Source organism: Acomys minous (assembly GCF_964271855.1).
Source record: "Acomys minous genome assembly, chromosome: 15".
Lineage (NCBI taxonomy): Eukaryota > Metazoa > Chordata > Mammalia > Rodentia > Muridae > Acomys > Acomys minous.
Window position 1 is genome coordinate 59,715,533 of NC_140497.1, and position 14,396 is coordinate 59,729,928.

At 44.3% G+C, this 14,396-nt stretch overlaps 1 protein-coding gene across 4 annotated transcripts in view; it reads left to right on the plus strand.

Annotated features, from left to right (window-relative positions):
* Positions 1–14,396, plus strand: part of KIT (KIT proto-oncogene, receptor tyrosine kinase) — a gene marked incomplete at its 5' end in the record, with an annotated part of 77,729 nt that overhangs the window by 32,402 nt on the left and 30,931 nt on the right. For 2 of the 4 annotated variants that reach the window (XM_084758158.1, XM_084758157.1), the window contains 5 exons: positions 18–290; positions 2,459–2,740; positions 3,891–4,030; positions 8,322–8,496; positions 13,200–13,389. In XM_084758158.1, coding sequence (XP_084614284.1) covers positions 18–290; positions 2,459–2,740; positions 3,891–4,030; positions 8,322–8,496; positions 13,200–13,389 — 1,060 coding nt within the window. Of the gene's footprint in view, positions 291–2,458; positions 2,741–3,890; positions 4,031–8,321; positions 8,497–13,199; positions 13,390–14,396 lie in introns of all 4 variants that reach the window. The other 2 variants (XM_084758155.1, XM_084758156.1) reach the window with 1 other exon arrangement.

Sequence of the window (14,396 nt, forward strand, 5' to 3'; positions counted from 1 at the left end):
CTTGTTTTTCTTGGCAGGAACTTGCCAGCCATCTGTGAGTCCAGGGGAGCTTTCTCCGCCGTCCATCCAGCCAGCACAGGCAGAGTTAATAGTCGAAGCTGGCGACACAATCAGGCTGACATGTGTTGATCCTGCCTTCCTCAAATGGACTTTCGAGACCGTCTTCGATCAAATGAGCGAGAATAAACAGAATGAATGGATTCAGGAAAAAGCCGAAGCCGCTCACACGGGCAAATATACCTGCATCAACCGCAGCGGCCTCAGGAGCTCAATTTACGTGTTTGTCAGAGGTAAACGCCGGACTCCCCGTGTCGCGGTGCTGGAGAGTGTCCAGTACCCTGTCCTCACTCTCAGGTGACATGCAGGTGAACAAACCACAGGCAGAATGTTGCTGGCTGGTTCTAGAAGGCCTAGTGTAAATGTTTTCCTTCACTGCCTTGCCCTGTTAGAGCCACAGAGGCTTTGAGTGTGACCCCAGCTGGGGGTCTGCAAGGCCATAACTCGATTACAGACTGGTTAGCCCATTTGTCTTGGTGCTTGGAGTCAACCCTGAGAATAAATGAGGCCCTTTGGGAAAACTGCATTTTAATGCCTTGAGATACTAAATATTCCCACTTAGTAAAAACACTTCAGGGAACCCAAAGCCTCAAAAGGCCTGAGCAGGCTTAGCACTTCAAAAGACTTGGCCCACTCTTAAGGGAGTAAATTCCAGAAAAACTACTCAGACAGCTACGTATCCCTTGTCAGTCATAAGTTCTCTGGGAGTTGGTTCTTTTCAATAGTTACAACCCCTAAATCTCATTTTCTAGATGAATTCTGCAAGGTGTGTGTGTGTGTGTGTGTGTGTGTGTGTGTGTGTGTGTGCAGGCCCACGCACAGTTTTGCTATCATGTCAAGAACCCACAGGGCGGCATCCTTTGGATAATGTAAAAACCAAGCTAATGACAGTTTCAGAGACAATTGAGAGGGCAGGAGGAAATGGAAGTCCTGCTTGTAGTGCGGCTTGTGTTGGGACTAGGCCTGTCACTTCTAATGTGCTCACGATTCTGAAGAGTACAGTGCATGTATTTCCGGTGCCTGGGAGATGTGCAGCCTAGCGCCTCCGTTTTTCACTGTGGGTTTTAGATAAGATGAGCAGCCTCCCTCAGGGGATTGTTAGGGAAACACAATTATACAAATCCTAGCATGCTCAAACAGGGGTTAATAAAGCTGCCTCGGAAGACTGCCGTGAAATGGACTGTGCCTCTGCTGCCTTTATCAGTTGCCCTTCCTTAAGTGGGCAGCTGAGGGGACAGACTCACTGATAAGCCACAGCTAAGCTTCAGGGTTCTGCTTCAGAACTGTTGAGCCCATCCCCAGGTGGCTGGCGACATTGGGGAAGGCGGTTTTTGTAATTTTCAGGTGGTAATGAAGGTACCATTCGGCTTAATGATGGGCTGCGTAGACACTGCCATGTCTGAGGAGCCAGCTGAGTGAGCCAGACTAGTCAGAGCTCACACCCTTGTGTCACATTTAGACCCTTGACTAGTCCATGCCACTGGGAGGAAGGAAAATGGCGCACCCTTTTGGAGGGTCTCCATCCTGGTGACTAAGAAAGTATAGATAAAACCAACTGTAGCTTCTGATCATGGTTTAGTCATGAAGGGTTGATTTAAAAAATAAATAAATGATAAAGCAAACATATTTCACAAATTCTGTTTATGTGTACATAGCATTTGACTTCCAGATGGAGAGGATAGTTTTCAAACAGAATTTCAGGGGGCTGGGATGACAGTCAAGTGAGTGCACGCCTTACAGGCATGAGGACCTGCATTTGATCCTTAGTGCTCACATATAAAGCCAGTGTGTTGGAGGCTGGCGAGGAAGCTCTGCCTTTAAGAACACTTGCGGCTTTCACAGACGACCCAGTTTGGGTGTTTCCCAGCACCCACGCTGGGCGGTTCACAAGCACTTAGAACGCTAGCTCCAGAAGATCTGATGCCCCTTCCGGTCTCCCGTCTGTGGGCACATAGTCCACGAACAGACAAACTAGCACGTACTCACACCCGTAAGCTAAAATTTTAAAAAATTTGATATCCGTTGTGTTACACAAAACTTGTAAATATTTTGTCTTTTAAAAACATTTTCAGAGGGGCCAGAGAGATGGCTCAGTGGTTAAGAGCACCGCCTGCTCTTCCAAAGGTCCTGAGTTCAATTCCCGGCAACCACATGGTGGCTCACAACCATCTATAATGTGATCTGATGACCTCTTCTGCAGATAGAGCACTCATACACAATCAATAAATAAATAAATAAATAAATAAATAAATAAAATAAATTTCAGAGAGTAGGATGTGTTGGTGTACACCTTTAATTGGCCAGGGCTGCATAGTGAGACCCTGTCTCAAACAAGCAAACAAAGTGTTTTCATCATGCCTGCACAGCCACGTAACACACTGACTTCTGCTCTGCTTTGTAGATCCTGCCATCCTTTTCCTGGTTGACCTGCCCTTGTACGGCAAAGAAGACAACGACACACTGGTCCGCTGCCCTCTGACAGACCCACAAGTGTCCAATTATTCCCTCAGGGAGTGTGATGGGAAATCTCTTCCCAAAGACCTGACATTCGTCCCAAACCCCAAGGCTGGCATCACCATCAAAAACGTAAAGCGCACCTACCACCGGCTCTGTCTCCGCTGTGCCGCCCTGCGAGAGGGCAGATGGGTGCTGTCTGACAAATTCATCCTGAAAGTGAGGGCAGGTAAGGCCTCTTTCTCACGTCTTGTGGGAGATGGAGACCCTGTTCATGGGTCTGACTTCTCTCTTCTCACTTAACCTAGGGTATTAGGACACACACCTAGTAACGGACATTTGTGAATTCCTCCAGAGTAATAGGTCCATGGCTGTTGGTCATTTAAACCTGCTGGTTTGGGGAATCCCAAAGTGACATGCTTGCCACAAGTGTTCCTGCTCAGTGGGAAGATTACATTTGAAGAAATTTGTCTACAAGGGATGTATGTGTTCTTTAATTTGCTGTGAACACATGACTTGATTTTTTTTCCCTGTTGTTGGTTCTAATGCATTCCTAAGCCATTCAGGCTCTCGGAAAGAAAGTACCCATGCCCCGTGGTATCACACTGAAACTTTCAGTACCAGAAGATAAAACTAGGCTTTATATTTGAGACTGTAATTCAGCATCACTTTGGGATTCAACTGATGAGGAGAATTTTTAACCTGCTTTTGAAAAACTGTACTCATTAAAATGAAGGACATTGGAATTATTTGAAACCTGGAGTTCTCAGAAGTAAGCAAGGTGTGATTGTATAGTGTACGGGAAAGGTACCCATTTGGCTAAAGGGATATTAGCTGTAGTCTAGGTCCTTAAGAAATCGAGGGTAAAGATTAAGTCGGCTTCGCTATGCTAACCTTCCCCCCTCCATGGAAAAGCCAGAAGGTGCCTCCTACTGTGCACCCTTCCTTTCTCACTCAGTGGGGATGAGTTGGCTTGCAGGATCAATGACTGAATTGGTGGTATATTTGGATACGCAAACAATACAGATTGGTTAGTCTTGTGCTTTACATTTTATTTAATGACACAATGTAAGCTGTGCACATTCAAGAAAAAACAAGTCGGGGTCTAGAGAAGGGGCTCAGAAGTTAAGAGCGGATCCGAGCCCCCACCCTGGGTGGCCTCCATCTGCCTGCGCCTCCAGCTCCAGGAAAGTCTACACCCTCCATTAGGCTCTCTCAGACACCTCATGCATGGCACACGCATACAAAGACACACACAGATAAATATACTAAAAATGATTGTAAAGAGGAAAAAAAGAGGCACCTTGAAAATTAGGCAAGTTAAAATCCGCGCTGTGATGGGATGGCTGACGCGAGGGCCATACTGCTTTTACTTCTAGCCATCAAGGCGATCCCAGCTGTGTCTGTGGCCAAAACAAGCCATCTCCTTAGGGAAGGGGACAAGTTTACCGTGTCGTGCACCATAAAAGACGTGTCTTCTTCCGTGGGCTCCATGTGGATAAAGCTGAACCCTCCACAGGTGAGTGAGTCCTGGTCGTTTCCTGTCGATGCGTGGCTGTCTCTGTCTGGAAGAGTGTGCGGTCCTCTACACGGCAGCGCTGGCCGGCGTGGCTGTTAGCAACTGGCTGAGAGTGTGTCCACATGCTGGCTGCCTGCATACGTAACAACAGCTGCATTTGCTATCAGTGGCCAACAACTGCCACCCTGCCACTGTATTTTGAGAAAAGAGAGGGGCAACAGCCTCAGGTTATTAGTTAAGGCTGTGTTTGTTTGTTTGAAATGACTTTGGTAAGGAAATTGAAAGACAAAACAAAACCAATGAATAGCTGTATCACCTTCAGGTAAAACTATCCTCTGCTTAGGCCAGAGATGACAACGAGTTGTCAGCACCCCTCCCCCACTAAGTGGTGTCCTGTATGGCCCCCAAAGCTCTTCTGATCCCCACAGAGTGGCCGGACCATCTGGGAGATGGGGTTCTCTGCTGTGGGTGTTGCATTTCCCCCTGTGAGGCTGTTCACCTGAGGTGAAGCTGCTGATGGGTTTCCGTTTGTTTTAGTTGCTATTGATAAAATGGTTATCTTTAATGTGAAACATTCTCGTTCAGCTGACTGATATTCATCGAATGCCCACTATATGTCAGATACTGTGCTGGGCATATCTTAAATAAAATTTTCCAGATGCTCCCCTGCCCTATCTCTTTTTCTTTCAGTACTAAGGCTTGAACCCAAAGGTGTTATGCCTGTGAGACAAGGGCACTGTCTAACCAATTTTAGACAGTTATAGTTGGATGGATACACTCTCTCTCTCTCTCTCTCTCTCTCTCTCTCTCTCTCTCTCTCTCAATGGCAAGGTTTCAAAACTCCTAATTTTCTGGATATTTTGCATTAATATTTGCATATGGCTGAGTTTTCTTTCTATTTTTCAGTACTTTTAGTGAGATGATTGCCTAACCATCAGTAGCTCCTCTTTATTTCACATGTGGGAATGTGAAATGGAGAAAGGAATAGATTTTATTCCTACTCTTCCTCCTCCTCTTGGCCAGTATCCAACACTGTCAATTTCATGCTTGCATAAAGAATTCTGTGCTAAACGCATAGCCATGGTGATCCGCATAATGATGGCATTTGTGCAGACCTTGATGGATGATAGCTTGCTTCATCTATGAAGCCTGCCACTGGCCAGGGGATGGATCGTACTTGTTCTTCCAAACCACCGGCTCACAGGAACAACTTTTAGTTTTCAGCCCATCTAATGTAATAGAAATAATAGCTTCTGTATGGATTTTGGGCTAACCTTACAGCACACAATCCCATATTAATTGGCTTTCTATAATCCTCGATTTCAGATGAGAGGACAATTTGGACTGTGTGTGTGTGTATCTGAGCCTGTGTATACTTGAGAATTAGCCCTTTTAAGATGAGAAATTCAATTGCCCCAGGCGGTTCTGTTGTGAACCCCGTCCCCCAGGAGCCCTGCCTGCCATTCCCAATTAACCCACTGGCAATGGTAGCGAAGTCGTTAGTGTTAGAAACCCTTTGGGGAGATCCCAGTGTGTGCCTCCAAGGGTTAAAGAAAACCAAATCATGTGCAGACAGCATGCAACGTGTGACTTGCAGATGGGACTCTTGGCTTTCCGCCAGGGTTCACCATGAATCTTTTATTGATCCTTTGGCATAATTTGGAACGCTGTTAGCACTATCAGATTATTTTTAAAAATCCATGATGTTTGATCTTGACCACTTAGAGGAAGTTTCACTCAGGAGAAACAGAGGCTGCACTGCGACCTTAAGATTTGTCGCGATTATCTGTTGAAGCATGCAAGTCTGGGTGTTCATACAGTGCTTGCTCATCTTGGCTAGGCTTTTCGAGTGCTTCCAAACGCTAATGTTTCCATTTGCTGAGCTTGGCAGTATGCTAAATCATGATCTTTGACTTTGAGTGTCGCTAGAACATCTTTTGGCCAAGCGATTTTGTTCTGCGCTGACCATCTCAGAGTTTGTGCTTAGTGCCCTTTGGGGACTCTGGCTCTGGGAAGAAGTGGTGGTCCGTGTGTTCTTTATCACTGTGGCTTTGGAGAGAAGTCAGAAACAGTGCCGCAAGGCTGGCGCAAGGCTGGGGGGTCATTTTGGGTTGGTAGTAATCCTATGCACGGAATTGGGAGACTTCTACCAGAAGAGATGGCTTGGGATCTGCAGCAGACAGTACTGGGAAGGCATTTAGAGACCTTTTTGTTAGTTCACACCTTGTGTGAGGCCAGGTGTGTCTCTGACTTGATCAAGAGCTCACAGCCAGTTAATGGCCAGACAGATTCTCTTGCTGTTAATGACTCTTGGGCCATCAACTTTTATGTATGCTTAGTTTAACACGACAGGATTCCAAACATTGTGGGCTGGTTATAAGCACAGTGACAGCTCTTGCTTTGCTTGTGTGAGGCCTTCAGTTCCCAGCCCTGGAGAAAAATTCCTAAACTATAATATACAAGAGAGAAAAAGAAAGAAAGAAAGAAAGAAAGAAAGAAAGAAAGAAAGAAAGGCATTGTCTATGTAGCTAGCAATGCTGTATATATATACACTAGAAATCTAATGTGAGCTCCACGTGCCATTTAAATTTTTCTGATAGGCACATTCCAAAAATAAGTGATTTTAACGTCATATTTGACCCAGTAATATGAAATATTACCATTTCCTACTAAAATTAACATAAAAGTTATTAATAAAGTATTCTGCATCTTATAATTCTAAGTGACCAGCATCTAGGATATATTTTATGTGGACTCTCAGCTACCAATTTGACGTGCTCCATAGTCACGGGTGGCAGGCCCTTCTTAATGCCAGGTAGCCTGCATGTTTCCCCCGTTTCTCTTGTCTCCCCCATGTGCATGCGTTACCACTTGCTTGCAGTTTTAAGACTGATGCTCACTGTTGTAGCCCAAGCTGGCCCTAAGCTTTTATTTAGCTTTCTGCCTGTCTCGGCTCCCAAGTGCAGGCATTTCACACGTGTGCTACCTCGTCTCCTCCTATGCTAATATAAGCATTTCCCTTATCTCCTAATGCAGCCACAGTCTATATAGCAACATTCACCTGATGGATAGTCATGTCATTTCAAGTGTCACTGCAGACAGTATCATGGAACTTTTGTCTTGTTTTGCAGTGTCCCTTAGGCACAGAAGATCTGCCAAGCTCCTCTCTAGCACCTTTTCCATCACCAGCACTGGATGCTGGCCTAACACGGCTGGGGCAGTGTAACTAGCTGGCTGGGCATCGCCTGTGTCCTTGGTCTTTGCCAGTTGCTTGCTTGCTTTAATTGATGTTGTTTTCCCCCATTGTAACGGAAATGTGTGCACATGGCAGCAGATTTGGAAGATGCAGAGTTAGACCTCTTTGAATGTCTTCAGTGGAGCTGCCTATATTAAAGTTTTCCTATGATATTTCTTGTGCAAGCATCTCTCCATGTCTAATCTGCAGACAGATCCCAAAGTGACACCACAAGGGCAGAGCCGTGGTCCTTACTTGTCAGCCTGCTCAAATGCTGTGTGTTGTGTCATGGGCCTCCTCCCTTGGGTAGTTAAGAAAATTCTACAGGGTTGAAAACTCTGGTGGTGAATGAACCTCCAAGTCAGTTGTACATATTCTGACTCTAATTTTATTTTTGAAGGTACTATATGTTAATTTAAAAGGTTATATGTTTCCTTTCAGTCATTAGACGCACACGTAAAAAGGAGTAGTGGACTGGTGGGGTAGTGGTGGTGGCTGGGATGTAGCTCTGTTGACAGAGTGCTTGCCTGGCATGCATGAAAGCCTGGGTTCAAGCACATCACAAGCCAGGCTTGATGGTGGCATATACCTGTGAGCCCTGTACTCAGCTGGAGGGAGGCAGGTGGCTCAGAAATTCAAGGTCATTCCTGCCTCCGTAGGGATTTAGATCCTATCCCAAAGAAACAAAACAAAACAAAAAGGATATGTTAATATGACATAAGGGTGCTGACTCATTGTGAAATATCAGTATTCTGTAATATTTCTTCTGGGGTGACTACCAAAACCTAATACTGCAGAGAGTTTGGAATGAATTTTCCCCTTGTTTTTTTTTCTTCCAATCATTCATAATGACTATCTTTCAATATAATCCTGTGATATGAAGGGTTCCAATGACAGGCTTGTCACGACGCTTTATAATTCCCCCTCAGTAGTGTATAATGAATGCTAATACGGGGAAGTTAATTGCTGCTATTTTTAATTTAGGAAAGATCCTGAATATAAATTATATGGTAATCTTTGTTTTTTTTTTTTTCTCTCTCCCTCCCCTTCTGAAAGCCTCAGACCAAGGCACAGGTAAAGCGCAATAGCTGGCACCGGGGTGACTTCGATTATGAACGCCAGGAGACGCTGACTATCAGCTCAGCAAGAGTTAATGATTCTGGAGTGTTCATGTGTTATGCCAATAATACTTTTGGATCAGCAAATGTCACAACAACCTTGAAAGTAGTAGGTAAATATCTCTATGGGAATGTATAAATTACCAGCAATAGTGAAAGGAGAAATTACTAGATAGCTTTCTTTTTATGCAAATGGGATTCTAAGAAGCGATTCTTAGAACGTATTGTCACTGAATGAATGAATGAATGAATGATACGAATTTTATCCCTGGAGGAGCTTCTTGCCAGCAGAACACAAAGCCAGATCCTACCAGTTTACCCAAAAGACACTGGGGGAGCTGTCACTAAACTTCAGACCTGTCACTCTGTGCTCTCATCTTCCCCTCCCCCACAAGCAAAGCATACGTTCAGTTTCCCCTCCTGCCCCCCAAATGGATCGAGTTTGGAAATGACCATAGATGTTCTTTGCCAGGCTTCAGAGATGCGCAGACCCTGAGTGTTTCTCTGTCTTCTGGGGTGTTATGTTTGTCAGTTGTTGGCTTTAGTCCCTTTGTGGTCTCTGCTGAATCAGGCTTCTCCAGCCTTTTGGAGTCTCCCTCTGTTCTGTAACTTTAAAATCCCACCACTTACCCCTTCAGCCGGGCCACGCTGGTCCCTGTTAGATCAGGTCCTCGGGGCCTCTCTGCTCCCACGGTCTCCACATCTGCCTGCTGCAGCGGGTTTGGCTTTGGTGGTCCTGATGCTAGGGATTCTACAAGTGTTTATTTTCCAGGCGGCTGCTTAAAGAGAAGCAGTGCATAGAAGGTCCCTTGTTATTTTTGATTTATCCAGAACCAATAATAATGATCTCAAAATTATTTAATTCATAGTTTTTTTCTCTTCTGGATGTTGTTTGAGTTCACCTAATTTTTTTTAAAAATTAAAGATACCTTTCCATTTTTATTGTATACACATAAAATTAATATTTTCGTGCCTTTTAATGCAACCATTTTCTTGGTGCTTGCTTTTGATAATGAAGCCGTGCAGTGTTTGTTTCCTCTCTCTCCTTCCCCCACCCAAGATTTCTGTAATTTATGGAACAGAGTTCTGCAGTTTTAGGTTTTTGTTTTTGTTTTTTGTTTTGTTTTCTCTCTCTCCTGTAGTAACATAAGAATTTGGTGTTTCTGCCCAAGTTGAAGTCTCTCAGCAGAGGAACACAGGGAAGACACTCCCCTTTTCATTCTGGAGTCATCACACAGAAAGTATACTCCTCTGTCCCCAACTGTGGTCGCGAGCCATTTATTAATTTGAGTTGAAGGCTATGCTTTTAAAATATTAGACTGCATAAGCGCTAATTTGCTAAGTTGATCAGGGAGCATGTTGCCGTACCCTCTTCAGCTCCAGAAAGCAATTAGTGAGGATGTTTTGAGCATAGCGTTGTATGTAATCGGATTTTAAAAATCCATTCATCGGTTTCCAAGAATAAGAAATATGTGACTGGAAAGCTGTGTGGCTGTGAAATCCGAACCTGGTTTTGTCGTGCAGGTCAAGAGTGGGTTGTGTGAGTCAAGAGCGGGAAGGGACAAAGTCAGGGTGATTCTGCTGGGACTAGGAGTGGGGTTCAGACGCAACATGGGGTGGGTGAGAGAAGAAGTCTGTGGGGCTTTTTCTTTTTTACTACTTTAAGAGTCATGTATAGTGAAGGCACACAGCATGGTGTTCAGGGCTGCATATAAACCATAAAAACATTACAACGTTACTGTAGTGAGGTAAATAAACCTAACCAGCATCTCCCCCTGGCTTGGGGGTTAGGGGCTCTGTTACTTAGCTTTCTAATGTAGTCCACTTTTCCCTCTGCAGTTCCTCTCAGAAGAAACAGCCTCCAGCTCCCATAGTGTTGGAGATGAAAAGAGGCAGATTTTATGGGAGTGTTAGGCATAGAGTTTGAACCTAATTAAAAGTTAATGTACCACTAATTTCTTAATGTAGAAGCACTTGAAAAAAATTAAACTTTATGTTATAACAATTTGGTTAGAGTTCCTTTTTTTTTTTTTATGTTACAGTACCTAAGGTAGTCTTAGTAATTCTTAACATTATAGAAATTTAAAGCTTTGTTCTACCAAGTAACGTAGCCCCATTGTGTTCTCAGCCTTTTGTTACTATGACAAAAAATACTAACGCAAACAGGTTAAAGGAAGAAAGGTTTGATGGCTCATAGTTTCAAGTCTATAGACTTGAGGCAGGTTGGGACATCAGAGTAGGAGCGGGTGGCAGAAGAGAGCTGCTCACTTACGGCAGCCAGGAAGCAGAGAGCAAGCTAGGAAAGGCCAGACACGAGATAGACTCTTTACAGGCATACCCCTATTGACCTATTTCCCTCAAAGAGCCACCCCGCAAAGGATATCCACTGATGAACTTGGAACCCTCACAATCCGGGTACTTCCCACAAGCCCTTTTAACTAGCAACCAAGCCTTTAACACTTGGCTCTTCTTTATAGTTAACTCACAAAACCTGTATTGAGCAAGGTTAGGCTACAGAAATCTCAGGCCTGCCTACATATTTTATCTATGATGACCATGACATATTTCCATTGTGCAGTGCCTAAAAATATGACCTCACCATGAAGAGTGACAGGGGTTATGGTATTTGTATGCTAGGATTGGGCCAATTACAACTCCAGTTCTTAGTTTGGATTTTTTTTTTTCAATTCCCCACTGAAAAGAATCCCTTCCATACTGGTTCAGTAGATATAGGACACTACACAGGGTTGTGTTCTGTTTTTTTTTTTTTTTTTTTTTTTTTTAACTTTGAACCAGAAAGTGTTTTTAAAAACTGCAATGGCAATTTCTTGTGCATATGTAGATAACTGCAAAGTTAAAGTTTGCAATTAATTTTAAACATTTGAAAATGAAATAGAAGAAAATTTAAACTCTAACTTGATGTAACTATTTTTCTTTAAAGATTTGAGTATTTTGCTTATATTTTTGTATATGAGTTTTCATTATACATACAATTTTATTCATTTTCTTATTCTCTCTCACTTAAAATGTATAGAGACTCTAAAAAAAGAGGCCATTCTTGGCTTCTCTTAGACCCATGTTCAAAGCTAGACTTTGCCTATACGGCTTAGGATCCAAATATAAATCATTGATTTCATCAATAAATTAGAGATTACAAGTGTTACCTATAATTAAAGTTATCACTAAGTCTCTAACGTGGGGCTGGGAGATGGCTTGGTGGGTAAGAACATTTGTTCCGCAAACCCGAGGAGCTGAGATCAAATTCTCAGCACTTAGATAAACAAAACAAAGCAAAACCAAACCCCGAAGCATGGCGCTTTGTGTGACTGGAACCCCCATACTGGGGACAGAGAGGGGAGATGCTGAGAACTCGCTGGCCAGTCACTCTCACTGAAATAGTTTCTGACTCAGCGAACAACCCCTGCCTGGAGTCCTGCTCTGCTCTGGCAGGAGTCTCTACATTCTCCTTTTTTCTTTTTTCTTTTTTTCCTCCCCCCCCCCCCCTTGAGACATGGTTGGTTTCTCAGTGTAGCCCTTGCTGTCCTGGAACTTGATCTGTAGACCAGGCTGGCCTGGAACTCAGAGCCTGCCTCTGCCTCCAGAGTCCTGGGATTACAGGTGTGCGCCAGCACTGCCAGGCTAGTCTCTACACTCTTAATGTACACGTACCATATACAGACACCAAACACAATACAACACACACACACAGACAGAAAACCCCATCTATATATTAGAGGCTGGAGCTCTATGTTTCAGAATGATTGTAAGCATAAATATAATTATTAAATAAAATGAGGGCTAAAGTGCCTAAGGCAGTTCTTGGCACGTAGTAAGCATCCCCTAAATGGTGGCTATAAAAATAATATTGGCAATTAGCTTATTGCTCTTTTTCAAGCTCCCACTTAGGTTACTATGTAGCCGTTTCTAAGGCTATATTATTTACTTCACCAATGTTCTTTCATTTCAAGAGTTATTGTAACCTGTACAGATAGCACTTTGTGCATTTCTAACCCATTTTGAGAAGAGTTCTCAAGTGGAAATTATAGGATTTAGACTTAAAAATAGATAATTTAAAAAAAGAAAGTCTCGATTGCTAACTGGTTCTGAGAAGGCGCGTGCCAGTTTTGTCGTGTGCGGCTCTCTGTGCTACTTTGAACACACTCGGGATTCTTGGGCTTATTTTAAATTAGTTTTGCTATTTTTAATAAATGGAAAGTGCTACCCATATTTTAATTACTGGTTTAGCTAAATAGCCTTTCTCCCTTCATTTACTGTTGTCTTTCCCGTTACCTTCATTCAAATGGACCCTTTACAATATTTGCCTTTTGTCGCTTCCAAAAAAAGCACCCGTCCCTACTCCCCATAAAAGGTAAGAATCGGATTTTCACGTTAAAGTGCTGCCTGCCTGATGGCCTGTGGCGTGCTAACATGTGGGATGGATGAACCACCAGTCATAGTCTTCAAGTACAAAATTATATATATATATATTGCAGTTATCAGGTATTAGAGCTAGTTCTCATTCTTACTTTGATTCTTCTGGGTCTAGGTGGGGGCTCTGTAGTAAAATCTCTTCTACTTGAGCCTCACAAGTGTGGAGACAAGTAGGATTGCGCGTGAGGCAGGACTTAGTGCGTGCCCTACCTCAACCACAGTGTGGTGACAAGCGGAGTGGGGGAATGATGGCGCGTGGCTCGCTCATATCTTCTCAGTCATTGCCAGTCACCGCGGGAAGCCGTCACTCTCGCGCCTCTAAAGTGACGCCGTGTGCTCCCGTCAGGTGTGGACAGTGATCGCTGCCTTACTGTGTTGTTATTAGATAAAGGATTCATTCACATTTTCCCCGTGAAGAACACCACGGTGTTCGTGAACGACGGAGAGAACGTAGACCTGGTTGTTGAGTACGAAGCTTACCCCAAGCCTGAGCGCCAGCAGTGGATCTACATGAACAGGACCGCCACCAACAAGGGCGGAGCTTATCTCAAGCCTGACAACCAAAGCAGCATCAGGTAAGACAGGGCCTTGTGCACTTCTCTCCCAGCAGCCTCCCCTGGCCGGGTTTTGATGGCCCAGCAGTGCGTGGGACGATGTCAGGGGAAGAAGACACCCGGGGCTGTCTCCGTGTCCCCTCAGCCAAGAGTTCCGTTTTGCTGTAGGTTCAGAATGCTCACGCCACTCGTGCGAGCATGTGCCGACTCGGTTTCTCGCTTGGGAAGTGGGGGTTGCTTTTCTCCTAGTTGTAAGGGTGACCTAAAGCAATGACTAGCACACCTTCAGGACTAGCACACCTTAGAAAACAAGGGAGTCAGTATTGTTACTGTTTATCACAACTCTGGGGGCAACTGTGAGTCATTAAGCTTTGGGCCAGGTGATTGATTTTTTTTTTTTTAATCTGATCTCTTCTTACAAGATCGTCAGAACGCTGTAATTACAATAGTAGCCGTAATAATACCTTGTGTACTTCCGTTTGTTTCTGTCACGTATACCTTCCGTATATCAGCATAAACCTTAGATGTAGCACTTAACCTTGTTTTACTTTAATTTGATACCGTGTGGGTATGTAGTGACGCACGGGTGCAGTGCATCCCAGGATGCCTGTGAAGGTCAGAGGTCAGCCTCTGGGAGTCACCTTTACTGGCATTCCAGGGACCAAACTCAGGTACTTGTGCTGACTGGCCCTGTAGCGCTCTAATTCCCCCCATCTTTGTGGAAGAGGAAACCAGACACTTGAATAACAAATATTGCAGGGGACTCTGGGAAAAGAGGTCTGGGAGGTCATAGGAAAGCCAAGAGATAACATTATTGACAGAAGCAAGGTGGGGTGACAGTGGGTAGAGGACTTCATGGCCATGTGGATGCCAAGGGCCCAAGAGTCGACATGAAAACCATGGGGCGGGGGGGGGGGGGAGGGATGTGCAGGCTATTGAGCTAGGGTTTCCTAGGACACAGTTAAGGGTACTGCTCCAGTGTGGGCACAGGGGGAAGTGGTCGTGAGGGTGACCTGGGTCAGTGGCCC